Genomic DNA, 27744 nt, shown 5'->3' on the forward strand with positions numbered 1-27744 from the left:
AACTTATAAATAGAATTACTTGGATCAGTGGATCTCGAAACATCATAGATTGTTTATGTGAACATAACATGAAAAGTTATGAGTGGGCTGGAGTGGGAAATGTCGTGAAAACTCTTATATCCAGCTCCACCTGTAGTACAGGATGTTCCGTGGGTGTGTATTTCTCTGTGGCATACCGGTCTGAAGGTGTGTCCGCTCAGCCAATGAAACTGCAGCAGGTACATGCGTCAGCAGAGGAGGGGGCGGGAGGGGGGAGTCACCGGTCCTATGATAAAGTCTGCAGCTGCCCCTCTTTCCACAGAAGTGAGAGAGAGGAGCTGAATACTTCACGGGACTCTAAAAGAGAAGAAGAACTCAACAGAAGACTTCTTCCACCTTCTCTTTGATATTTTTATACGCCTTAAAAACTTTTTTTATTTTCAGACTTAAAACTTTAAGTCTGTATTTACACCTACATTTTTTTTTCTTACATTCTCAGACGCTTCATTTATCTTCCGAAATGTTTCCAGAGGAAAACAGCTGGTGAGTAGATTTCTAATATTTTAATTACTTTTTCTCGTTCAGTGTTGCTCAGCACGTGGTTCTTTCACGGCCGGCTTTGGATAGCGTGAAAAAATAGACTGGACTGAGGGGATGCAAAAAATAATATGCGCATGCGCTCTTGTTCGCGGTGGAGTGTCGAGAAATGATTCATTCCAAGAGGAGTGACGCGTCTAATTACATAATGAAGCGCGTTTCACAATTGAGTGGAAGTAAAGAGTTTGAAATGTTCTAATGTTGTAAAAATCAGTCAATAAAATTGATATTGGACTTGTGAAGTGAAGGTCACATTTTTGGTCACCATGGTTACTTTCGATCTTCCTGTGTGAACCAAATTCATAAAAATGTGCTTCTGCATCATATCAAGCCATAAAATTAGCGTGTTCATGTGTGCTGGACTGTCACGGTGATCTGCCTGACCTCTGCCCTTTTGTTAATGTCATCCAGCTACAGCTACGAGGAATGCAAGGCCACTGCTGATTGGCTGCTCGCCCAGACAGACACCCGACCCACTGTGGGCATTGTGTGCGGCTCAGGGCTCGGAGGGCTCGCTGACCTGTTAAAGGACCAGGTGGCCTTCAACTACAAAGACATCCCCAACTTTCCGCAGAGCACAGGTGAGCTACACCTACTACACCGACACTTTACCATGGTCAGCTGAGCAGCTCCTGCTGATGTTCACTGTTATATTTTTGAATTCCCACAGTGCACGGACATGCCGGGAAGCTGGTGTTTGGACACTTAAAAGGAAGGCCGTGCGTTTGCATGCAGGGACGTTTCCACCTGTATGAGGGCTACTCAATACAGAAGGTATGTGTGTGTTTGCAAAAAAAATATCCCGTAATTTTCAGCAAGATCCCCCCAAAATATTATTCATTTATATTCTGTGATGTTCTTTTTTCCAGATTACATTGCCTATGCGCATCTTCAAGATGCTCGGTGTTGAGACGGTGATGCTGACCAATGCAGCTGGAGGCCTCAACCATGACTTTAAAATGGGAGACATCATGATCATCAAAGACCACCTCAACCTGCCCGGCTTTGCTGGCATCAATCCTCTGAACGGACCCAACGATGAGCGGTGAGACGTGTTCTCATACAGCCATAAAAAGCAGACATTTAAACCTCCTATAAGCTTAACCTAATCTTCTTCCTGTCTTCCTTCGTCTGTCAGGTTTGGCGTACGTTTCCAATGCATGTCCGATGCATACGACAGAGAGCTGCAGCAGCTGGCCATGGACGTGGGACAGGATCTGGGCTATGGAGATTTCCTAAAGGAGGGAGTGTACTGTGTGCTGGGCGGGCCAACATTTGAGACAATCGCAGAGGGTCGCATGCTGCATAGACTTGGCGCTGATGCTGTCGGTGAGCTGATTGTTTTGTTGATCTGAGTAAATGTAACGAATGAATGTAAAGTCCCAAAACTTTAATCAGATCAGAATCTACACATCTGGATTTTTAAGACGTGTCAATCAGAATCAGAATACTTTATTGATCCCTAGGGGAAATTATTTTTCGTTACAGTGCTCCATTATAAACAAACATTAACAGAGACAGACAATACACTAACTAAGAATAGCACAATAACAAGGACTATCAATTAGATTTATCAGCTGATGGTGATAACAGGACTTGATCAATTCAAACCACGTGGTACCACAAAAACCAGCCACAGCGTCCTGTCTGATATTAACCTAATCATCAAGTTGATGCCCACAAAGCACGTGGAGTTTATCAAAAGAGCACTGTATCAAATGCCATCATGCTGTTTTTAATTTTATTCCAAGAAATGACAGTTCAGTAGAAATGCTTGAAGTCCTTTTGCTGCAGTGACTTTGAAAACGTGTGATTTGCCCCGGGCTGCCCAAACCTCAACTTGAAGCTTTACCTTTGAGGAGCAAAAACACGTGAAAAACATAAATTTAAGTTTCCTAAAGTGAGTCTTCTTTGTATGCATGCATACTGAGACTTCTCATGAAATTAAAGCAGTAAAACTTATTAGAAGCCTCTAAATTAGCTTAAGCGAAGTTGGTTTCAGCAGTATTAGATCTGCAGTTCTTCTTCTTTTGATAACACTATAAATCCCAGGCTTCTCAACATTACAGGACATAGTTCCCAAGTCAATTAGAAACAAGGAAAACATCTCTTTTGTGTTATTTGCATTTTTACATCCTTTCTTGTGTGTACTGGCTGGTTTATGGCTACTCTATTCTTTCTATTAGAGTTGTTTATATTTGTCTCGATCTTTTCCTCTCCAGGCATGAGCACAGCCCATGAGGTGATCGTCGCTCGGCACTGTGGCATGCGCGTCTTCGCCCTCTCCCTGATCACCAACCAGGTTGTGATGAACTACGACAGCGAAGAGAGGGCCAATCACGAGGAGGTCCTCCAGGTGGGCAGGCAGCGGGCGGCGCAGCTGGAGAGGCTCGTTTCCACCATGGTGACCAAAATTGTGCACAACAACGACGGCCTAAGAGACTAACAGCCGTGTTTAGGCCTCTGGGATATTTTATGTGGTCATGTTCTACATTGAAGAAAATCCCACTCAGTTGAGCTGATTTTAGCCTGAGGTCAAATGGTGAAAGCATTATAGTTACCTGAAGAATCTCACTTGGACACACAGACACAGAATCTTTGAAAACGTACTCAACTGTTCTCGTATTTCATGTCACTGCGCACAAAAGGTTACACATTCCCCTGCTGAGCAGCTCCAGAAGAAAGTTGTTCAGTTCTTTTTATATAATTTTAAACAAAGTGTTATTTTTTTCCCTTATCTTACAATATAGAATCCCCTTTGTAAATGTCTGCAATTTAACTTAAAAAGAGCCAAAATCTGCTGTAAAAGTCTTAATTTTATAAGGTTGTAAAGATGTGTACATTAACCGAACTTATATTGTATGTAATGTATTTGAGTGTACCTGTTTTTGTGGGATGTTATTGTTAAATGTACTATTTATTACTATATCAAGTTTGTGTATTTCCCCCCTATCATGATCACACCCATTTCCACAGTTTTATTTGCAGCCTTTTTTTTTCTGTGGACTGTGCAAGACCAATAAAACTTAGACATTAACTCAAAACCTCTCCATGTTTATTTCCCAAGTTTATATAGAAGAAGTGATATAGAGAAAGCTACACAGTAAACCAGCGCATTGCATAATGAAGGGTTTGGTTCACAAAGGGACCCAAAAAAAGTTATTACTGTAAACATTACACAGTTTTACACAAACATCACTTAACATTAAAGAAGAAAAGAATGTCAGAGTATCTTAAAAACGTGAGGGTTTGGCAGTACTTCTCAAAGAAAAGTGCTTAAAAATAAAAAAAAGGCAAAAATTTGTAAGTTTTTGGCAGAACAAAAGAAACTGTCATTTAAAAACTGTGGCACATTACATGTAGATGCTCCAGACAGCATCGTGTAACTCTGAAATACCTCGGATAAAACTCTTGCTTTCCTGACGGGACAGAAATGAGACAGTCATACAATATATCACATTTCACACAGCATGCATACAAACATATCCACCCATCCCCGTTTACCCTTACCCGAAACTTTGACATATTGCTCCCTTCAAAAGGGAAGACTCAAACAGCGTTGACACATCCCTTTTTATTACCACTTTAAAGTCCAGTTTATTTCATACTTTATAAAACAAAAACAGAGCCATGCATAAAGATAAGCTTGTATATATTAGAAGAAAACATTCACAATGATCCAGCACCTCACCATTGTCTCTGCAAAATCTGAACGGGCCCTTTATGCTGAGGTGAAAGCAAAGTTTGGCACAGGATGTAAGAGGCCAGCAGTGATGCTACAGTACAAACTACTAATAGATTTATAATGCACAGTCATCTATGCCAGCCAGCACACTAAGCAACTCTCCACTTCGACTGCATCCAGCACTGGGTTTTCTAAAGATTGTCTTCAAATGTAAGCAGCTGATTTAAGCAGTCGCCATTTGAATTTGGCCACAGAGGTATTTATGGATGCTACCGAAACCCCAACATGCAACAAAGCTCAAACACAAATGGAGTCAAACCTCTCTCACGTCAAAGGGGCGGAAAAACCCCTGAAGATTAGGTGGTAAATATTTAATTATAACGTTATTAAGTTAGAGTGAAGTGATTAGAAAATAACAAACAAGCTATACTAAAGATGGAAGTCTGGCTAATGTATTAATAACCACATTCATACTATATCAGAATTATTAAAAACCCAACCAATTTATCTGTGGGCCAATATTATCGACTGATAACAACTACTTGCCAGTCTATCGTTATCAGCATTTATAAAGACAGACAATGAAAATTTTTAAAAGCACCCTTCAACCATCTTATGACTGTGATGTTGCGTAAGTTTGTCCAGTGAAGGGCATCCTGAAATTTCCCTGTTGGCAACACGTGATTGAAACCCCAAAAACACAACAGCTAGCTGATTGTGAGATTACATTCTTCTTCAATGTAATTGAGCAAATAACTTCACATAATTTATTTTAATTTTTAAAGTTGATGGCAAGAAACCCTACAAACAAAATCTGGTCGGGGTAACGCTGTATCAGCCTTATGTCTGCTTAATGTTTCAAATTGTGTAATGCTAGCAAAACAACGTAGGCCTGGACCATGTCACATTTAAGACATTACACTTGGTAATGTAACATATAAACACTACTTTGGCTTTGGTATCATGTCATAGTTACCTTAGTAAAATACACTGTAAAGTTTCTGTGGGCTTTGAGTGACATACAATTTTGGCACTTCATCATGTGTTTAGTAACTTTCTATAAAGCTAGCTTTAGCATGTAGCCTACACAGTTAACTTTACGAAAAGGTAAAGCTAGCTTGTAAACTAAATTTTGTACGTTAACAAGTTCTGGTCCAGTTAAAAAAAGAAAAGAAAAATACAAGTATGTCTCCACACCCTCAGATTTAATCAGGTGTTTTCTTTCAGACCCCAGAGTAGCCAGTTTTATCACAGAGTTGACCGAAGTGGAGAAGCGGGCGTCTTTCAGTTGGCGAGACAGGCGACACATTTTCAGTACAGGCACTGTAATCAAGATTTTACAGGTTTTTAAGCATCAGAGGACCTCAGCAATGCGCAGCATAGAGGGTGAGGAAGAACTGAAGGGAAAAAGGCACTTCTGAAACCACATAACAGACCAAGAGCTGCAGTGCAAAATTTACAGAGGAGTCCACTCATCTTTAGGCAAACATGGTCAGGGTGATCCACTGCAGAACAAAGAGAGTGTTGGGATTAATGAATGAAAACTCTTAATAAATCACAGAGAGTGAATGGAGAAAAACAAGCTGTTTCAGCACAGATGTGGATGAATCCTTATAAAAAAAAAGCTCAAGCTTTTGTTTATACAACAGCATTTGTGATGGGAATTTATACCTGGACGAAGTTTAGAGATATCTGACCGTCTCCATCAGTGTCCAGGTTCTTAAAGGTTTCTGCAGTAAGAGAAACAAAAAAGATCATTTGACTCAGAACAGAAGTATTTTAGCTTCTGTTAAGCTTTGCAGCCATTCACTGTATGTTTGGGTTTTTTTTTTTTTACAGCAAAGCAGGATCAAGTTGCACAAGCAGTTAGACTGTCCCTTGTGAACCAGTGAAAAACTGCAATAGTGTCACTCACTGAACATTGTCTCCAGTCTGACCAAACAGGTGACAAAGTTGTCAAAGTCGACAGCCATGTCTGCCTCTGTGTATCGCAGGATGATCAGCTGGAACAGGTGGTTAGTCAACTTGAAACCTGAAGGAAGCAAAAGCAAGAAAACTCATACAACAATGTGAAAAAATGTCAGCGAAGGTGCTCCACCTACAACTCAGAAAAAATGCTTTCTGCATATACTGCTGGGACTTAAAAGTGCTTTTGTGATTTTTTTTTTTTTTGCACTTTAATATAAAAAAAATAATACCTGCAGATTCAAGAGCCATTCTCATCTCGTAGGAGCTCATGGTGCCCGATTTGTCCACGTCAAACTGCCTGAATACAGTCTAGATACGGGGAGGGGGGGACAAGAGACCACCAGTTTGAATAACAAAATGGAAACACCAGTGCACCAGCTATTCACTGTTAACTCAGTCATGCAATTTAACTCTCACCAGGTATCGTTTAATCTTTTCCCAGAGTACGTGAAACTCTGTCAGGCCCAACTTCCCAGTGCCATCAGTCTGAGTGAAGACGCTAAGGAACATTTCGTGGTCAGAGAGACATTAACATGACGAGATCCAGAAACAAAAGAAACAGGAAGCACATATTTCAACTTCACATCAAGGATACATCCATGAGGTTAATCATGCTGCGACAAGCTTCTTGTGAGAAGCCATCTGTCTTCAGGTCTTTATCTGTGGACGGCAGGAAGTGAAGTGAAAAGAGGGAAGAATACACGTCTGTTTTAAATATTGAAGTCTAAACTATGTTAGAAACATTTCATAATGGCAGTGCTTTACGTTTGCTGATGATCCTGTTTAATATGGTTTGCAGCTCTGTGACACTGATCTCCATGTCCTGTGGGCACAAACAGATGTGCGTTATATTAAATGTGACTGCGCAGGTGCCTTGGACTACTATTGCTATCTCCTACAAGTTTTGAGAGCGTGCTTACTGCTCCTGCCAGCTGCCTGAAGAGATTCTTGAAGCTTGGGTCAATCTGACTCTCATGTAGCTGAACCTGAAACACAAAAAACAGATGTGTTCACTACACGCTTTTTTCCCCACCTCCTTTCGCACAATATGGCCAGATGTGGTCACATGGGGTCACTTCTTCTCACCTCTGCTGGAATATCTGCTTTAACTTCATCATCGAGCTCCCTGATGGAGAAACAAGACAACAGCTGAAGTCAGATTTAGACTTCAGTTTCAGTTTTGTTTATATAGTTCCCAATCACAACAACAATTTCATCAAGATGCTCCTTATTGTAAGGTAGACACTACACTAATACGTACAGAGAAAAACACAATTATCATGTGAACTCCCTTTTGACAGGATGTTAGCACATGTATGTTTAGCTTTTGAGTACCTATACACTGGCATTGTCTAAGGAGCTTGGAAAGAAAAGCGTCTGGACTTGTTTAAGTTGCATGAAGACGTTTCGCCTCTCATCCGAGAAGCTTCTTCAGTTCTAAGGTCAAATGGTGGAGAGTCCCAGATTTAAACCCCGTGGGAGTTTCCCCCCACAGAGGGACAAAGGACCCCTGATGATCCTCTACCTAATCACATCATTCACCCTTACCTGAATATTGTATATTGTATATTGCATAGCTTTCTTGTTAAATTGTATTGTATTTATTTAAATTTTTACTTTTTAATTTCTTTTATTTGCATTTTTTAATCACTCTCTTATATTTAAATGTTCATTTGCTATTTCATCTAGGGTTTGAGAGTAACGAAATTTCTATTCTCTGTATGTCCTGTACATGTGGCAGAATTGACAAATAAAGTTGACTTTGACTTTGACATGAGCCGAGGTGTGAAAATGGGTGTGGGTCACAATCAGCCAGGGTTTCAGTGAGCTCATTGTGAAACCTGGCCCCACCCTATCATGTGATTTCCTGAGGTCAGATGGCCCAGGATGTGAGTGGGCGTTAAGGCGTCTGGGAAGGGATCTCAAAACTGGATTATAGATGGCGGAGAGTTGGTGTCGTAAACCCCCGCCTCTGTTCAAAGATGGTCGCTCACAGTGGACATAGATGGCTTCTTTCACTCCTCTTTCAAACCATCTGTCCTCTCTGTCCAAAATGTGAACATTGGCATCCTCGAAAGAGTGTCCTTTATCCTTAAGATGCAGATGGACTGCTGAGTCTTGTCCTGTGGAGGTGGCTCTTCTGTGTTGTGCCATGCGCTTGTGAAGTGGCTGTTTGGTCTCTCCAATGTAGAGGTCTGGGCATTCCTCGCTGCACTGTACAGCATACACCACATTGTTAAGTTTGTGTTTTGGAGTTTTGTCTTTGGGATGAACCAGTTTCTGTCAGAGTGTGTTGCTGGGTCTGAAATGCACTGGAGTGAAGTGGAATCCTTCACTGCGCACATTAACGCTGTGGATAAAAACATCAAGTTCACCAGGGAAGACACAAAGGATAACTGTTTGCCTTTCCTGGACTGCGCTGTGCACATTGAAGAGAAGGGCAACCTCAACATCGAAGTTTACCGGAAGCCCACACACACGGACCAGTACTTCCTCTTTGACTCCCATCACCTTCTGGAACACAAACTTAGAGTAATCAGGACCCTACACCACCGGGCTGAACATGTTCCCTCTAAGCCTGAAGGGAAAAAGAAGGAACACCCACATCTAAAGGAAGCACTCAAAACGTGCGGCTATCCTAAATGGGCGTTCTTAAAGTCAGCAAAGAGGCACAGAAAAGAAGACCAGACACCAGCGAGGGAGGACAGACGCAACAACATTGTCATCCCCTATGTAGCCGGTGTATCAGAAAAACTCAGGAGGGTTTTCTCCAAGCATGACATCCCGGTGCATTTCAGACCCAGCAACACGCTCAGACAAAAACTGGTTCACCCGAAAGACAAAACTCCAAAACACAAACTTAACAATGTGGTGTATGCTGTACAGTGCAGCGAGGAATGCCCAGACCTCTACATCTACAAACTGGATTATAGATGGCAGACAGTTGGTGTTGTAAACCACCGCCTCTGTTCAAAGATGGTCGCCCACAGTGGACGTAAACCCAAGCTGATTGTGACCCATACCCATTTTCACACCTCGGCTCATGTGATTAGGTAGAGGATCATCAGGGGTCCTTTGTCCCTCTTTGGGGGGAAACTCCCACTTTGTTTAAATCTGGGACTCTCCACCATTTGACCTTAGAACTGAAGAAGCTTCTCGGATGAGAGGTGAAACGTCTTCAAGCAACTTAAAGAAGTCCAGACGCTTTTCTTTCCAAGCTCCTTAGACTACGATGACCTGGATGACTGAGAACCTTCACAGACATACACTAGCATTATATTTATATAAACAAAAATTGGATGCAATAATTTTAGCCTGTACATATACCGAAAGTATATGTACAGCCTGTAATAGTCACACATACATCACCAATAATTTCCCTTAGCAAGCTTGACCTTAACCAAGCTTCTGGCATAATCCTGGCTGGATATTAGGCAACTCCTCTTGGCGGAGTTTCTTTAAACTGAGAGTTTTGAATAAGGTCGAGGTTGGGGCTTTGGGAAGGCAATTCCAGATGCGTCATCACTAATGAAGTTAATAGGCCTGTCTTGTGAACTTATAAGGCGTTGTGAAACCTTTTTTGTATATAATGCTGTATATACAGTCTAAATCCCAACATGACTGTCACAGCAAACATGTCTTCTACACTTCCTGCAAGCCGGTGGCTACTTACTCAGAGCCTGCAGGCTTCTCAGAGAACACCCTGAGGACGAAGTCGCCGTCTTTGTTTGGCTCAAAGGTGGAGGGGACGATTATGTACTCCCCTTTCGGCAGCTTCAAACGTGAGCTAACCTCCCTCAAGTTGATGAAGGTTTCTGATCGAGCGCTGGAGGCATGAGAGAGGAAAAAGTCTCGCTTCAGGTGGACCCCTGAACTCCCCTTGAACTGAGAGGGCCATTAACAGAGGTAGCATTATGTTTTTATTCTATTCTCTGTTTTATATATATATATATATATATATATATGGAAAGTAGAAAAACCTCATACCTCATCTGGAACCTGCAAAGATAGCAGAGATGGAACATGATTATAATCAGTGTTGTAGGAAAGAAAGAAAAGAAAGAAAGAAATCTACTTTTTTTGCTAACCTCGTACAGAGCAAAACCGATGGTCTCCATGTCTTGGCCCTCTTGCCGTTTCTTCCTGCGGTCCTTTTGCATGAGGGCAACCACAAAGCTGCAGTCTGGATTGCCCTGCATGTCTGGGTTCTGCAGCATGATCTTGAACTGAGGATTCAGCCAAAAACTTGCTGGAGACAAAAGATGAAAAAGTTAAAGTGTTTCCTTTTCAGGCTATAAACTGATGTTGAGTAACAAGGAACAAAGTGAGCTAATGTACAGCCTGCTCTGTCTTATTAAACACTGAATGACATTTCTGTGAAAGATAATCACAATTAAAAACAAATTAACAAGATACATCACATGTGAAGAGACAATAACCACATAACCCTTAACACCTATTTATACTGCAGTAAATCCTGAAAACAGTCCCATTTTCTGCATGTCCTGGTAGAGAATCTCCAAAACCTTTTAAAAGACAATACATTGTTTCATTGCTTAAATAGAAGTCACTGGTTCACATTCCTTCAGGAAGTTAACCCAATCCCTTCCTCACTCAATCTTCCAACTTGCCTTTTTTGATTACAAAAATTCCTGAAGTAAAAATTGTATTAAGCAGAATTAAAACACCACGAGACACGAGTCTGGTGAGATGCAACAACTGTCCATGTCCTACCCTGCGATTTCCCCTTCTTCTCACTTGCACCACTAATCTTACCTGGGTAGTTCCTGCAGCCTCCGGCTGTGCTGCCTCTCCTCCACTCCCCCTGAAAAAGTGAGGAGCTCCATTTCTTCATCTGGCTGTTCTGCAGGGCGTCCGCCGTCAGGTTGCAGATCTCCAGACGAGAGAACTCACGCAGAAAATCAGTATATGACATCCTGGAAGATTCGATTTTATCGTTAGTTTTCAATCATTAAGTCCAAAGATGGAACCTCGTTTCAGTGCTGAAGAAAAACAGACAATTCAAATAACTTCAGTACTGTGCAAAAGTCTTGAGTCACCCCTCATTTCTTTATAGTTTGCTTCCAAAGAGGAAGACTTTGTCATCATTAAAGTGAGCATTAGCTCTCCTGGCTCTCTGCAGGTGTTTCAATGGGCTTCTTCATTCTCAGTTCAGCCCTTGTACTGGATTATTTTTCAGAGGAATATTAAGACACTTAACACTGACCTCGAAATCATTTAAGCATTAAAAAGGCGTGTAAGGGATGACTCAGTGTTATGTCTAGACATAAGAGACTGTCACAAAAAACCCCAAATTGTTCCCATTTCTTTAATGAATCTATAAAACATCTCAAGTATATCACTGTCTGACAGCACAAAATTATATTTTTGCACCTTATGAGCTGAAGACTTGCCATGTTTTAGCTGCGCAGTATATCCTGAAGGATTTGGGGGAAAATTTGAGATGTTTTTTTCCCCCATTGTAAGTATTTCCAAGCATGTTAGCACATATTTCAATAAATCAGTCAACCCATTTCCCATTTTCCTGGCAAAATTTGAAGACATGAGGACTGGTTTGAGACTTTTGCCCAGCACTTTACTTCTGGATGGACAGACAATCCACATTAGACCCGCCACTCCAGTGACAAGTCTCAAATGTTTCACGCGCAAAACACTCGCGTACACTCACCAGAATTCACCATCCTCGCTGCGGTTTTGGAGACGACTTCTGGCAGACGGATCAATAGAGTCCCACTCTCTGGCGCTGAAAGTTTAAAATAAATAAATAAATAAATAAATAAATAAAAAATGATTAAACTGAAGTCCTGGACCCAGTAAAACAGCTGGAAAATTCCTTTCAGTGCCATCCAGGCTCAAAGGAAAACTTGGTGATTCTTAATTGCATAGAACAAAATAAAGAAATCATACTCATCACTCCAGGCTCCGGTCCATTCCACTTCTCCCCAGGGGTTCCTGATGCGAACCAGCTTTGTCATGTTTCCTCTGTACGACACCTACATGCAAAGAAACACACACACACACATTCATGTTTTCCATCTGCTTCACTTGTTCTTCTTTTTAGTATCCTGCGCACATTTGTGTGACTTGGGTAACATGACAGAAGTCAAGTGCAATGTCTGATTTTGTATTAACGGTGTAACTCCAATGTTTTTCCGTACTGCAAAGGACGCTTGTGCTGTGCCCAAAACAAGAGCCAAAGAGAACAAATTCAACACAATTTCATTCACACTTCTTTATAATATGCTGTACGTATGGGTGAAGGGTAAAGGGAAAGCAAACATAAGGAATCTGTTTTGCCCGTGCAAAATAAATGCGCTGCCTCTCGTTGGTTAAACAAATGTCAAACAGATGCATTAAATACAGAAAATAAACACACACTGCCTAAGCCTGCTTTCTTTAGTTATAGTTGTTTGTGTGATGTGCATAGATGTATATACGTCTCTACGATGCAGTAAACAGCAGAGCTGAGCAGTCTGAATATCACTAGTATCGATACCAAACCTGATCAATACCCAGTTTCAAAATACTGAAAATCTGAAAGGAGTTTTATGTTGTGTTAAATAATTTTTGTAGACCTCACCTCTTCCACACCAGTCAGGGAGTAGGCATGTCCCTTCACCAGCTTTTTGAAGGTGACGGCCTCCATATCATTTGCACTGGTGATCTGAGAATGAGGCAACACAACAAAAAGAGTTAAACAAGAGTTAACCAGGGGTTTGTGACGTCTATAATTCACACAAGTGAAAGTTGACTCTGCTCATCTGGACGTGGCGTTTTCACTCATCCGTGTGGCTTCTTTAGTTTCAGCTGACTGCAGGTTTCCCCGACCTTAAACGGCACATTTGCATAATGACCCAAACTGGCACCACTGACTAACAACTGTGGGGCTGCGAGGTCAGTTTCATGATCGTTCATATGAGGAATGGCTGCAATCACAGCTTTGTAAAAAGGTGACTCTTTACCATGGATGAAGACAATCAGAATGACGGTAACAAAGACAGGAGATGTACGCGCGTACTTTTGCAGGTCGGTGAAATCAAACGATATAATTAGCAGTCACTCTCACAGCATGGCACATTCATTAAAAGCAAAAATCTCAAAAAATAAATCTACAGGGTAAATATAGAAGATTTTTCCTGTGTCATTTAAACCTAAGCACAGAAGCACAAACAGACTCTGTTTATTCGTTCCTGTTCGTGTCAATCATTTACAATTTCATCATCTCTGGAAGAGAAAACGCATTTCCTTTTTAATTTTGCTCTTTGGACCCAAGTGAAACAGGGAGGCCTAAACAGGGAGGCCTGAACTGATTACAGAAGTTCAGTCCTCCCTGTCTGCAAACACAAGCTTTGCTAAAGTGTCCTTGACAGTTGCACTGACTTCCTGCCAGCTCCAGACCTTTCCCTGTCCTCACTGCGCCCTCCTGGTTTTCCATACACGGGCTTTGTTTACAGGACCCTCCTGAGCCCCAGTGGTGATACTGAGGAGAAGACTTTTCTGACTTTTAGCTGCTGGTCTCTGAACTGTAAGAGATATAGCAAAATCTCTCATATTATAAAATGAATTGTACACTGGAGGAAACTGGAATGTGTGACAGTAAATTTATGTAAGGATTGTTGTTAAAGTAAAAAAAAAAAAAAAAAAGCATTTTCTTACTATGAACCTTGGACTTGGAATAATTTACATGAATATAATATAAAAACATGCCTTCATCTACCAGTGAATTTAAAAGGATACTAAGGAACGCAGTGAAGGAGACTTGTGGATGTTTCTTCATAAGCAACTTTATGTTTTATTGTTTAGCGTCATCATTTATACTTTGTATTATGTTGTGCATTTTGTATTTGGTGTTGAAAAGAGTAAAAGAGTTTGATCCCAGTGGGAGTTCCTGGTAAAATAAAAGTAACAATAATGAATGTTGCAGTACTGACGTCAATCGAGCAGCCGAGAAGTGATCCTCTTTCAACAGCTCTGCGGATGATGCTGAAGAGGTCCGAGGGGGCTTTGTTCAGATCATACATCTCCGTCACACCTCCAGTAAAGTCTTCAAAACCCTCACATGTGCTGCCGCCTGACAGAGCCTCATAACAGCCATTCAACCTGCGTCACAGAGAAATAGAAATTAAATGGAGTCCCGCTACAAAATAAATAAATATACTGCATAGTTTAATATTAGAGTTGAGGATTAAACCCTAATATATGCAGAAACTTATTTCTATATTTTAAAGTGTCACTGCTTAACAATGTGCTAAAATACCATATATGGCTGCACAGGAACATGTGTAATCTTACTTTTACGTCACACTCATCCAGGAAGCTCTCTTAACTCGGAAGCCGTAAACTTATAGGAACAATGATGAGTTTCTCCTACACAGCCAGCCAAAATTTACAACCGGGGCCACAGCTGTCCACTCAAGCAGCTGTGTTTCTTCAGGCCCTCTTTAAGAGCTTCAAGTATTTCTCAATCATGCCGGCCACAAGTTTTTTGGCACCAGAAACACTCATTTCTGAAGTGCCGGGGACAATTAATGAAAACTGACCTCAATTGTGATCAGATTTTGTTTTGAACTAAAACCTGAGCAGACACAACTTCATGTCATGTGTGCATCACTGTAAGGTTAGCATAAACAAACAAACTAAAGGAAATACGAGGGAACATTTGTTCTTTCGAGAATGCATCAGAATTGACTGAGTGTAAACGCAGGCTGCAAACAGCAGAAAGGCTCAATGACAGTGTAAGAAAAATAGATAAAAGTGAAACCATAACATGTCCAAGTGCAGACAACATAGGTTAACACACAGAATTTGGATCAATCCATAATTTACAGGTGATTACAACTTATCATTCAGCTACTTGTAACACATTTTACAATCTTTTTGCATCTTTCTTACATGCTCACGCTGCAGTATTGTTAGGTCTGTGTTTTTAGACTGTTGTTAGGTGGTTGCTATGCAACATCATGACATCCTAACCATTTTTTGTGAATATAAATGACATGGTATTGTCATAAAATTTGTAAGATACAACGCTTACTGCGTCATAAGGGCCTCTTGGTAGGTGGTTGCTAGGTAACATGATGACGTAACAATATTTGACATGCTAAAGACACTTCAGGGCCATAAGTTGCACCTTTATGCCAAGTTTGGTGTCTTAACTCATGACTGAGTAGAATCAAGTCAGACAGAGATCTGACGCATTCAATAAAACATATCTAATCATTGGATGCACAGATTCTCTTATTTATTTGAAGCATAAGAGGAATATGAAAGAGGCTGCTTTCCCTACAGGGACAAAATAATACATATTAAAGATCGGCGTTTGCTAAAGTTAAAGTTTTTTTCCTCAGCTGCCGTCCCCTGTACCACTCTTACTTGGCGTAGGCCTTTTCCATCAGAGCGCTCCAAAACTCAGTTCCATCTTTTGAGTGGACAAACAGAAGCTTCCCATCTCTCGCCGGCAGCCGATCGTCAATCACGACGTCCACCCACTCGCCAAACTGCCAGAACTGTGGAGAACAGAGCAGAGAACAGCGATACAGAGATGGTTTAACGTTCTGCTGAAGTTCTGGAGAACCTGGGCCCATTTTAAAACATTCAAGACCATAATTTCAAACTCTTTATCACCTTTATACGTGCATTTTTAATATGCTTGTATGAGAATTGGTTAGAGACATAAATTAGCATTGTTGTACTACTTGTTGGCCTCTGAATCCCAATGGCTCTCTCAAATCCCAGATCGCGCTATTATAATCTCCTTTGTGAAGTCTAACTAATACTAATTAATCTCTAATTACTCAGTTTCACTGAAATAGGATTTAGGATAGGATTACCAAAAAAGACAAACCTGACCAATCAGATGTGTCTTTCCAATTTATCACTACCAACACAGGAAGAAAATTGTCTCCAGCTATCTGGGTGATACGACAGCCTTCTTTGGTAACTCAACTGGATCATTTTAATCCTTCATTCATTTCTTTTACACTGAACAGCATCACCAGGAGTATTCACTTGTTCACATGCATATGAACTCTAGTTACATCCCATTTGTAACCCACAGGGTTTGATGTCGGCCCGCCGTTTACGGCTATAACAGCTTTGATTCTTTTAGGAAGGCTTTCCCCGAGCTTAAGTTTATGGGAGTTTTCATTCTTACAGAAGTGCATTGGTGAAGTCAGACACTGATGTTGGATGAGAAAGCCTGGCTCACAGTCTCTGTTCTAATTTATGCCAGAGGTGCTCTGTCGGGTTTGTCATTTGTCATTCTGTCATCCGTGTCTTCGTGGACATTGGTTTGTGCACTGGTGCTCAGTCATGCTGGAAAAAGAAGGGCTCAGCTCCAAACTGTTCACTCAAAGTTTTGGGTCATGAAATATCTCGAAACGTCTTGTTATGCTGAAGCACTGAGAGTACAACGCAGAGTATTCCATTCACTGGAACTAAAGGGCTGAGCCCTCTTGCAAAACAACCCCACACCATAATCCCCGCTACAACAAACTTTCTACAAAGCAGTCAGACAAGCTGTTCTCCCAGACTCATCCATCAGATTGCCACTCTCTTCTTTCTTTCATTCTCCACAGAGAACACGTGTCCACTGCTCTACAGTCCACTGGTGGCGTGCTTTACACCACTGCATCCGAAGCGTTGCATTGTTCTCTGTGATGTAAGGCTTTGACGCAGCTGCTCAGCCATGTAAACCTACTCTATGAAGCTCTCTGTGCTCTCGTCTCAAGCTAATTTAAAGGCCACATGAAGTTTGGAGATCTGTAGCGACTGAGCTGAAGAAAGTTGGTGACGTCTGCACACTTTGTGCCTCAGCACCCGCTGACCCCACTCTGATTTTACACAGTCAACCACTCCCAGTCTCCCAGTCGCTTACACTTTGTTATAATCCTACTAACATTTCACTGTGGGATATTTAGTAGTGAGGAAATGTCATGTCTGGACTTGTTGCACAGGTGGCATCCTGTCACGGTACCACTCTGGAATCCACTGAGCTCCTGAGAGCGAGTCATTCCTGTGCCAATCTTTGTAGAAGCAGTCTGCATGCTGAGGTGCTTGACTTTATACACCTGTGACCATTGAAGTGAGTTACGAGTGAGCGAATACTTTTGACAATGTAGTGTAGTTCCAGCACAAAGCATGAAACTCTTGAACTGCACAGATTTTACAGTTATTTCTAATTTCCAACCGTTCCCCTGTTTAATATCTTTGTAATACTAAGATTATAAAAGGCAACATTAACTGCAAGTCACACCACCACCCTAAATGTTCAGATGCTTTCCTAAACCAGTCCTGCAATCAGTTATTCACATTCACATGTTCTCTAACCAATCAGGCAGCCTGACACAAATGAGGGCTGGGTGAATTTCTGTGAAATGCTTCTGGATCAGATTCAAAAAACGATTTCCCTGAATTGTTGTTCTGCTTTTCACACATAAGATGTGACTGTGTTGTCCAGCAGGGGGCAGAAGAGACCAAGACAAAACAATGAAAAGTTGTACAAAAAGAGTTGAGGGTAAAAATGATCTGGAGCAGGGATTCATCTAAGAAAGATTTTAAAAAAAAAGAGTGGATCAGTTATTTAATTTTAGTTATTTTATGTAATTTTGCTTTCAGTCATTTTCTTCAACTTATTCATGTCAGGGTTGGAGGGGCGGCTGGACCAGGGTACACTCTGTACAGGGCTAACACAGAGACAGACAGGTACTCACACTCTAACTCAGACCTGATATAATTATCAAATAACTTAACCCCACTAACTGCATGTCTTTGCATGCTTTCCATGTGTCTGTGTGGGCTCTTTCCAGGTGCTCCGGCTTCCTCCCACGGTCCAAACTCCACACTGAAAGACACTGGCTAAATGATCCGATTCAAACCCAGGACCTTCTTGCTGTGAGGCAACAGTGCTAACCGCATTTTATTTAATAGGGACAACTTAGTTCAGGAAAAAAATAGGAACATTTTGTTATGGGTACTTTTTCCTAAACCAGTCCTGTAATTGTCTGTTTGCATGACAAATTAGCTGCGAGTCGGGATCTCTAACCAAAGCAGGCGGTCTGATGCAAATCAGGGCAGGGCAAATTTCTCTGAAATGTTTTTTTTACAGAAGATTTTAAAAAGTCACACTGGATTGTTGTTGTGTTTTCCAGGAACAGGATGGAAAAGCTGCACAAAAAGAGAGTGGAGGACAAAAATGATGTGGCGCAGGGGCCGAGTTATAAGCCAGACAGGTTTAAGAAGGGTAAAAACAAGGCAGAATTTCTGCTGTTGAGTCTGTTGTTCCATAGAAACATAACCAAAATACATGAAACCCTGGAGTCATTCACATTAGTTTCCAGCAGAGAGAGCTGAGAGCACTCAGAGCAAATTCAACACAGCTGATGGGAATAAACCAAAACGCCTCAGCATGTGACTTACTGTAAGTCCACCTGGACACAATTCATGTCTTGTGATGCAACAATAAAATCTGTTCGCATGAAAGAGCGATCAGATAAGACATACATAAAGGTCATCCATCTACTTGAGCGTGTAAAAACTGGGTGAAAACTTTTTTTGTGTTTGAAACTGAAAGCCACACCCATCTGTAACATCCACTCCTTTGACTGTGCTCAACGTTCTGCCATCAAGGGGTAACTTACATCCAGGAAGTGTAACTACATAGTTATTAACTGAGCCACAAACATTTTCTCAGCTTTGGGCTCCTACACACATTACGCTGCTAACTTTGACACTTTGGCTTTGGGGAAGAGATACCAGACACAAAAAATCCAGACTGAAAGAGCTTCTTCCTCAAGGGACTGATTAAGTACATTGGCAAATTCACAATATTGCGATATCTGCACTCGTGAATAACCAAAACAAGCCACTGATGTCTGCACGCTACTTGCTGCCATAACAAGACAATGTTAGTGTATATATAGTGTTTTGGTGTGTATTTAACAGGAATGGATGGATTCACAACACGGTCGGCTGAAGTCGACACAAAGCATACACACACACACCAACCAACCACACATATACAGGAAATACAGGGCTGCCTCTGGTAAACGTACAGGCCTGCACACATTTCTTCATTCTGCTTATTAAACCTGACATTGTTGAGGCTTTTTCTCACAGCTCTGTGGGAGAAACACCTCGTCTAACCGGGGGAAGCTAACCATTCCCACATCTGTGTCATGACTTGCAGCGACTCTGCCTTCACATTTGAGAAGCGCTTAACAAACTGTCAAAAGGTCCATGTGTAAAAAGCGAGCTATAAAAAGAGTATCATAAAGGATTCTGCCCTGCTTTCCTTTGTGGATGCCGACTTGTTTATAATTCATTCCCCCTCTCCTTTTGTCTCCCTGACTTTCTTCTTCATGCAGACTCCTTGTTCTCTCCACTTCTTAAACCAGTTAGGATTCCCACAACCAGCACACACATGATATCTTCTTTTTTTTCTCCCCAGTGACTCACTCAGATCTGGATAAATTGTCCTGAGGCTTAAAGTCACACACAAAGAAAAGAAATCCTACAAAGACTCAGCAGCACACAAAAGCAAAGAAGCAGTAGGAACATGCTTATATGCTAGCGGCAACGCAAACACAATCAAAAGAGGCTCATAGTAAAAAAATAACACAAGAGGCAAAAAACAATAGTGAAGCCGTGTGTATTTAACAAGCTGTTTAGCCATAATTCACTCACTCATACAACACATTCATTCATTTATGTTCCCTCAGAGCAGACGGAAGCATTAGCTCCTCTCACTGTAGCAGAGAGCAGCATCTATACATGAAATTTACTGCACACTGCAGTCAACAAAACACAAACGAACACAGAGTCTCTGGAAGTAATCAGCTAAACGATTCTTCATTCTATTCTTGGCTGACCTCACTGTAACTGAATCAGCAAACCCAAAAAAATCCAGTGTAAATTAGCTTAGCTCTGTGTGTGCCTGTGCGACTGCATTTATTGATCCTTTGATATGAAATGAGTCAGAGGAGCAGCCGGGAGATGTCATCCTTTTTGCCAATGGCATTTCAGAGCAGTGGGCCTTTACTCACACAGTGATAAAATCCTGAGAGTCGATTGATAAAAGTTCTGCTATTTGTGCGCGCAAACACGGTGCTGCATCTTTAATGACTGAGCTGTCCAGCTGACAGGGATCCAGGATGGATACTTTCACTGCGAGTGTATTTGTTGTACTTCACAACTCCAAGCATGTAATATGTGACTCTGTCGTGTGAGAGTGTGTCCGCTCTGCTCTCTGTCACACTTCCTCATTCCCTCCCCTTTCACTCTCTGCCTCTTTACCCTTCACTTGGCAGGCTCACAGTCTAGTTGGCAACGAGATCGTTGCCTGACAGAGCGCCCGCCAACACTAAAGTATATTAAGCACTTTATATCGCTAACTGAGCCAACTGCCAGAAACTTCAGGGTACAGTCATACTTAGCTATTGGGTTGTGTGTGAAGGTTAGTGCTAACTTTCACCTTTATAACAACTACAAAAATTGGTGAATTACTTTGGACCTCAACCCTTTAAAATAACTTAAAGTTTTCATTAAATGTGCGGCAGGTTTGACTGTTGATGCTGACACAGCAGGCTCCGATCTGCACATTGCTCGAGAGTTATATTGGCCATATTGGATGGGACGTAAACAGCAGGCACAAGGATAAACTAATAATTTCCTCTAGTTTTCCACAATGGGTTGGTTAATTTCAAGAAGTTGCACATTGTTTTCAGGTGAAATTAGTTTCAAAGAAGGAGCTACAACAAAACCTTGTGATTGATTTGGTCACTGGCAGATTTCCATGGTTGCTTGTAGTTTGCATGGAGGACGCCAACATGTCAGCACTCACTCGCAAACTACTGGCTAAGTGGTAGTAAAACTTGAAAAAGTGTTACCTTAACAGGCAACAGCTAATGTTCACCTTCAAAATAAAAGTTTCGCCTCAGCAATCCATCCAACACATTTCAAAAGGCTCAACTTTTAAATTGAAGGCAAAAAGGACACGCTCCTAAAACCAAGGGGTTTTTGTCCTGTTTGTATTCAAATTCAGAGTTTCCAGAGCTCTGAGAATTGACAAGTGCCTGCCGACAAGGAAATGTCGTCTATCCAAACTATGAGCACCCACAGCAATCTGCTAGCAACCAAATCAAGGGAGCGTTTGCCAAATGCTCTGGGAATACACGATTTTACCTACAAATCAGTTGCTGACTCAGGCCTTATTGCCTGGACCCTACAGAGACATACAGTGGGGCAAAAAAGTATTTAGTCAGCCACCGATTGTGCAAGTTCCCCCACCTAAAATGATGACAGAGGTCAGTAATTTGCACCAGAGGTACACTTCAACTGTGAGAGACAGAATGTGAAAAAAAAATCCATGAATCCACATGGTAGGATTTGTAAAGAATTTATTCGTTAATCAGGGTGGAAAATAAGTATTTGGTCAATAACAAAAATACAACTCAATACTTTGTAACATAACCTTTGTTGGCAATAACAGAGGTCAAACGTTTACTATAGGTCTTTACCAGGTTTGCACACACAGTAGCTGGTACTTTGGCCCATTCCTCCATGCAGATCTTCTCGAGAGCAGTGATGTTTTGGGGCTGTCGCCGAGCAACACGGACTTTCAACTCCCGCCACAGATTTTCTATGGGGTTGAGGTCTGGAGACTGGCTAGGCCACTCCAGGACTTTCAAATGCTTCTTACGGAGCCACTCCTTTGTTGCCCGGGCGGTGTGTTTTGGATCATTGTCATGTTGGAAGACCCAGCCTCGTTTCATCTTCAAAGTTCTCACTGATGGAAGGAGGTTTTGGCTCAAAATCTCACGATACATGGCCCCATTCATTCTGTCCTTAACACGGATCAGTCGTCCTGTCCCCTTGGCAGAAAAACAGCCCCATAGCATGATGTTTCCACCCCCATGCTTCACAGTAGGTATGGTGTTCTTGGGATGCAACTCAGTATTCTTCTTCCTCCAAACACGACGAGTTGAGTTTATACCAAAAAGTTCTACTTTGGTTTCATCTGACCACATGACATTCTCCCAATCCTCTGCTGTATCATCCATGTGCTCTCTGGCAAACTTCAGACGGGCCTGGACATGCACTGGCTTCAGCAGCGGAACACGTCTGGCACTGCGGGATTTGATTCCCTGCCGTTGTAGTGTGTTACTGATGGTGACCTTTGTTACTTTGGTCCCAGCTCTCTGCAGGTCATTCACCAGGTCCCCCCGTGTGGTTCTGGGATCTTTGCTCACCGTTCTCATGATCATTTTGACCCCACGGGATGAGATCTTGCGTGGAGCCCCAGATCGAGGGAGATTATCAGTGGTCTTGTATAGGGATGGGTATCGAAAACCGGTTCTTGTTGAGAACCGGTTCCCACTGTTTCAATTCCTTGGAATCGTTTGCCATTTTTGCAAACGATTCCCTTATCGATTCCAGTCGCCCCGAATGACGTCACCACGTTGCGGAGCGTCATTTACCTGGCAGGAAACACGGCGCCTAAGCGGCTCAAACGCTCAAAAGTTTGATTATACTTTATGAGAACCGATGACAACAGGGCAACTTGCAAAGTAGATATTTCATTTAAGGGAGGAAACACTACGAATATGCAAAAGCATTTGCTCACAAAACACGCAATGACACGCGTTTTTAATTCCGCTCCGGACTCGTGACTCTCAACCCAGCAGCAGCGCTAACGTTTGCACGTCCTCTCCCGTTAATGCGGCAGGTAAATAATCAACTAACAGTGCATATTATGTTAGCGCAATCTGCCTTATTACAAGACCTGCCATTACTGTGCGTTTAGGTGACCATGATGAGAGAGACAGACAGAGTCTGGCTGGCGCTCGCTGGTAGTTCTCGCTGCAGTCTACCGGTAGCGTCTCCTTTCAGGCCAGGATAGACTAATGTCACCGAGCAGTGTCTAAGTTTGTGGTCAAAGGCTTGCACCCATTTGCCACAGCACATGCCCCCGATTTTTGGTAAGTGAATGTGTTTAATTGTAGGCAGGGACATTACTGGATATTCTTGTGTAATTGCCACAGAACAATTTATGTTATACTTTGTTATTGCTACAGAAGAATGTTGCAGCTTTAAGGCAGGGATGACTCCTGGAGTTGCTTTCTCACTGCATATGCTTTATTTCACAATCAGATCGATTCGATAACAAAAACATACAGCAGCTCCTCTCCTACTCCTAGCCCTTCGCTGCGGTGGAAAAAAGAACGACTTCAATCCCCTTCAAGGAACATACGTACAAAATAGTTTTCCTGATACACCAATGGGGCGTTCAATGCCATCTTGTAAATATGAGTACTCTGGCAGAGTAACAGTTCAAATGAAAAATACACCAGAACAAACAAGCAAACAAAAAAGAAGTGTGGGGTACCTTTGAACCAATGAACAAAGTATAACAATTTATACTTTTTAACATAACCCGACCCCGTCAATATGTGATATGTCTCACAAGAATATTTATTTTATTATTTTACATTTACAATTTTTTTTCCTGGGGACCCTGTGACACCCCATTGAAGAGCCGTAGGCTGGATCTCTCAAGATCTCACTGTTGGGTTTGTAAGGCCATGTTACTCCTAAATTTCTATCTTGTTCAAAGAGAAGATATAAAACAAAGCTCTGAGCTAATCGACCTTAGTGTTCTCCTTTTTTTTAAAAAAAAAAAGAATCGATAAGAGAATCGATAAAGAATCGAATCGTTAAACAGAATCGAAAATGGAATCGGAATCGTTAAAATCTTATCAATACCCATCCCTAGTCTTGTATGTCTTCCATTTTCTGATGATTGCTCCCACAGTTGATTTTTTCACACCAAGCTGCTTGCCTATTGTAGATTCACTCTTCCCAGTCTGGTGCAGGTCTACAATACTTTTCCTGGTGTCCTTCGAAAGCTCTTTGGTCTTGGCCATGGCAGAGTTTGGAGTCTGACTGTTTGAGGCTGTGGACAGGTGTCTTTTATACAGATGATGAGTTCAAACAGGTGCCATTCATACAGGTAACGAGTGGGGGACAGAAAAGCTTCTTACAGAAGACGTTACAGGTCTGTGAGAGCCAGAGATTTTCCATGTTTGAGGTGACCAAATACTTATTTTCCACCCTGATTTACGAATAAATTCTTTACAAATCCTACCATGTGGATTCATGGATTTTTTTTTTCACATTCTGTCTCTCACAGTTGAAGTGTACCTCTGGTGCAAATTACTGACCTCTGTCATCATTTTAAGTGGGGGAACTTGCACAATCGGTGGCTGACTAAATACTTTTTTGCCCCACTGTACATCCAAAATGACAAACAAGTCAACATCACATCGTTAGCAGCCGTATAACTGCAAAACCTCAACACATTTATTTCACATTTGACATTTTAAAGGGTCTAACACTAGAGCAGGACACACTGTAGAGTTTTTCATTCTGCTTTGTCAGAACAACCAAACATCAGCTTGACAGGCTTCAATAGCACTGCTATACTTAATGAAATGCTAATACATGCCACTGAAGTGGGCTATATTAGCATTAAATCAAAGTGCAGTTGGGGCAAAACATTACAAATGAATTGATGTGATGACGAACTGCTGTCACTGGAGACTGCTTTATCATTGAAAACCATGCAGATAATAACACCATAATAACTAGCAGCATCTCTGTAAGTGCCAGTAAGCAAAAAAAAGAGGTGAAAACTCCACTCTAAAAGAATAAAGCGTGGATTTGCACACTCTAATCACATCTTCCCTCACTTCGGCTGTAAACGTACCACATTCAAATTGAAAGTGCAATAATCATAAACCACTGCTTTAATACGACTCCCTATCTAGCGTTGGGCTGCATGTGCATGTTGCTTACCTGCTCACTGGCCGCAACATAAAAGGTAGCATTGTCAGGCCAACACCTGTGTCCCCGCCACAGCGCGCGCAGCAGCTATGTTGCTTGTGAGTGTTTGTTGTGTGCAAAGTTCAGCTGATAAGCCCCAGTCGGCAGCAAGAGGCTCACACCAAAGAAAACATTTGTATTTATGTTGCAAAGCAGAACTTGTTACACTGAGCTACGATGTGCACTCAACACATTTGACGGGGGATAGTCAACTTTACCTTTGTCTTGAAAGATTAGATTGTGCTTAAACTTGCAGTTTCTGATAAGGAAGTGGCTTTTTGCCAGTTTGGAGAGCACGCTCAGATCTCCACTGGCAGGGTGAGGGGGTGTGAGGTCAGTTACCTTGGGCGACTCAAGTGTGGACTGACAAACAAAAAGACAGGCTTATAGCAGCAACGCCGCCTTTTAACCTTCTATTTCTTCTCAGAAAATTAAGCTTTTGGATACTGTTCAAAGAAGAAGAACCTGAACGTCGGGCCTACAGCTGAATAGTCGTTGGGCATTTTTCAGAGAATCTTGTGCTGCTCAAGTTTTCTTGGCAAATACTGTGAAACTGACAACGCCCTGATACTCTTCCTACTGCGACTCCATTTCAAAACCAGAACACACCTTATGGCTGTAAGCAAGCTGCAGGTAATATCCCTGTCTGTCAGACGCAGACAAAGAATTAAATACAAGGAAACAGTAAGCCATATGACGTTAAAAAACAAGGACTGGGTTTACAGCGGACTTCCTCTAATCCACGTAAAGGCTCCTATAGATACATATACTCACTTAACCTTCTAGGACCTGGCGTCCACATATGTGCACAACACATTTTAGGTTGTCTAGACCAAAACACAAAATTTTGCTCTACAAGGGCCTGAAATCCACGTACGATGTTATACTGCACCTGTTCTATTGAAATATAAAGCGAATGTACTCATATGTGGATCTCATTTTTCTCAGAAGCAAAACTCAGGTTAAAAAAATCCCCCCCCCCCCCCCCCCAAAAAAAAAAAAAAAAAAAAAAAAAATTTCAGGTAATTCTTGTTTTTTTCCATTCACTGGGTCCCAATCATCCCACATAGCAAGGAGAAATTAAAAATGTATGACATGAGAGAGTTCGGGTCTTGGGACGTTAAATATTTTAATAAACTGGATTTAGGTTCTATAATGTCTCAACTTGACAAGGCCGAGGGCTTTAACTTCTCATTAGTGATCATGATTGAGTACAACTGGTAGTTGTAGGACTGATTTGACAGCAGTCATTGGATTAACCGATACTCAGAACAACAAACAAGTGGACACAGGTAAAAATTATCCTGTCTGCAAGAGAACCCAAAGTATCATCCAAGTAATCTGTTAACCATAAGCAGTTCCCCACATGGACAAGCCAAATGCCTCCTGGTGAAAAGTTTTATGGTAAAACAAAACAAACATTCAACTATTTGGCCACAATGACGAGATGTGTTTGGACGAGTAAAGGTGAGGCTTTCACATCTAAGAACTCTGCACCGACTGGCAAGCACGGTGGCGGTAACATCATGTTCTGGGGCCGTTATGCTGCCAGCGGTACTGGTACATTTCACATGGGTGGAATAATAAATTCTTTAACTTAACCTCAAAGCAACTACTAAATGGTTGAAACTTGGACTCAGCTGGGTATTCCAACAGGACAATGATCCCAAACACATCATAACTGGTTTTGGAATGGACAGAGCAGACTAACATTAAGCTTTTTTTTAATGTCCTTCCTAAAGCTCTGATCTCAAGCTCTGAATCGATCTGCTATGGGGCTTTTAACCGAATATTAGTGAGGGTCTACAATGTATATATACTTGCCAGATCTTGTGTGGATTAGATTCTAACATGTGCACCAGCTCGTGCCCAGAAATGCCCACAAAAATCGTAAAAAAAAAAAAAAAAGTTGCACAGCAAGAAGTGTTGCATTATGTCCTGTTTCTACAACAAAATAACACAACAGGAAGCAGTGAGATGCAGCGAATTCAAAAGTCCAATCTCTGGTGTTTCACAGCTTCCCCATATCTTCAGATAAATATCAGTTTTCCACCTCAGTTTGAAAGTCGTCATTGAGGAATTGAGGGGGGAAAAAAACAGCATTGCTCAGCAGCTCATCTGTGTTATATAAGCAGCCGACATCACAACCTGCGTATAAATTGTCATGTTTGGAATCACTTGCACTTAGTTTGAGAGCCCATACCCATATTCAGGCCTCAGTAACCTGCTTTTGGCCTGATAACCGCTTGCAGCTGGTCACGTGTAACAGCTGTCTGCAGTGTTTTTCAGGCGCTATCCTTTGATATGTTTGGAAAAAACAAAAGGAAAGGATATGAAGCTGTCAGTAGTCATTACCTGGAAGTGAAAGATGCCAGCATATCCCTGCTGGAAACCCTGTCCGTGAGGAACCACTCTGTGGAGGAGATGGTCATTTAGGGTCAGCGATGCGATGGCTGCCAGCAACCAGCAGTCCCCTGAAGAAACGCAAAGACAGTTTTACTACCATTATAAATCAACTGAGAGCTGTCATGATAAGCACGAGTCTGTGTTTACATTAGCAAATAATTTCAACTTTTAGCCACACACAAAACTGGAATTCACCCACAAAGAGTAAA

At 41.7% G+C, this 27744-nt stretch overlaps 2 protein-coding genes across 2 annotated transcripts in view; one reads left to right on the top strand and one right to left on the bottom strand.

Annotated features, from left to right (window-relative positions):
* The first annotated feature begins 281 nt into the window (after window positions 1-281).
* Window positions 282-3620, top strand: pnp5a (purine nucleoside phosphorylase 5a). Its single transcript, XM_085265873.1, has 6 exons — window positions 282-522; window positions 988-1157; window positions 1247-1350; window positions 1446-1621; window positions 1715-1905; window positions 2799-3620. The coding sequence occupies exons 1-6, from the start codon at window positions 500-502 to the stop codon at window positions 3020-3022; spliced, it is 888 nt and encodes a 295-aa protein (XP_085121999.1). The 5' UTR covers window positions 282-499; the 3' UTR covers window positions 3023-3620.
* capn1 (calpain 1) overlaps window positions 3610-27744 on the bottom strand; it is a 34747-nt gene continuing 10612 nt past the window's right edge. Inside the window, exons 4-22 of the mRNA XM_085265742.1 lie at window positions 27485-27603; window positions 15623-15756; window positions 14182-14350; window positions 12831-12914; window positions 12158-12243; window positions 11919-11993; window positions 11006-11166; window positions 10318-10478; window positions 10217-10228; window positions 9903-10114; window positions 7316-7355; window positions 7150-7215; window positions 6995-7052; window positions 6825-6889; window positions 6647-6715; window positions 6460-6538; window positions 6177-6293; window positions 5933-5991; window positions 3610-5766 (exon numbers count right to left, since the gene is read on the bottom strand). Coding sequence (XP_085121868.1) covers window positions 5740-5766; window positions 5933-5991; window positions 6177-6293; window positions 6460-6538; window positions 6647-6715; window positions 6825-6889; window positions 6995-7052; window positions 7150-7215; window positions 7316-7355; window positions 9903-10114; window positions 10217-10228; window positions 10318-10478; window positions 11006-11166; window positions 11919-11993; window positions 12158-12243; window positions 12831-12914; window positions 14182-14350; window positions 15623-15756; window positions 27485-27603 — 1793 coding nt within the window. The 3' untranslated portion in view covers window positions 3610-5739. The remainder of the gene's footprint in view (window positions 5767-5932; window positions 5992-6176; window positions 6294-6459; window positions 6539-6646; window positions 6716-6824; window positions 6890-6994; window positions 7053-7149; window positions 7216-7315; window positions 7356-9902; window positions 10115-10216; window positions 10229-10317; window positions 10479-11005; window positions 11167-11918; window positions 11994-12157; window positions 12244-12830; window positions 12915-14181; window positions 14351-15622; window positions 15757-27484; window positions 27604-27744) is intronic.

Source organism: Mchenga conophoros, linkage group LG3 (genome assembly GCF_057382185.1).
Source record: "Mchenga conophoros isolate Kocher_MC1m ecotype Shallow Benthic linkage group LG3, M_conophoros_male_GT1.1, whole genome shotgun sequence".
NCBI classification, from domain to species: Eukaryota; Metazoa; Chordata; class Actinopteri; order Cichliformes; family Cichlidae; genus Mchenga; species Mchenga conophoros.

Excerpts from the sequence above, each read along its gene's own strand:
- pnp5a (XM_085265873.1), top strand. The coding sequence starts at position 500 with ATGTTTCCAGAGGAAAACAGCTG. Across the intron at positions 1,351-1,445 it reads AGGGCTACTCAATACAGAAG|ATTACATTGCCTATGCGCAT; the intron begins GTATGTGTGTGT and ends TCTTTTTTCCAG. Across the intron at positions 1,622-1,714 it reads AACGGACCCAACGATGAGCG|GTTTGGCGTACGTTTCCAAT; the intron begins GTGAGACGTGTT and ends TTCGTCTGTCAG.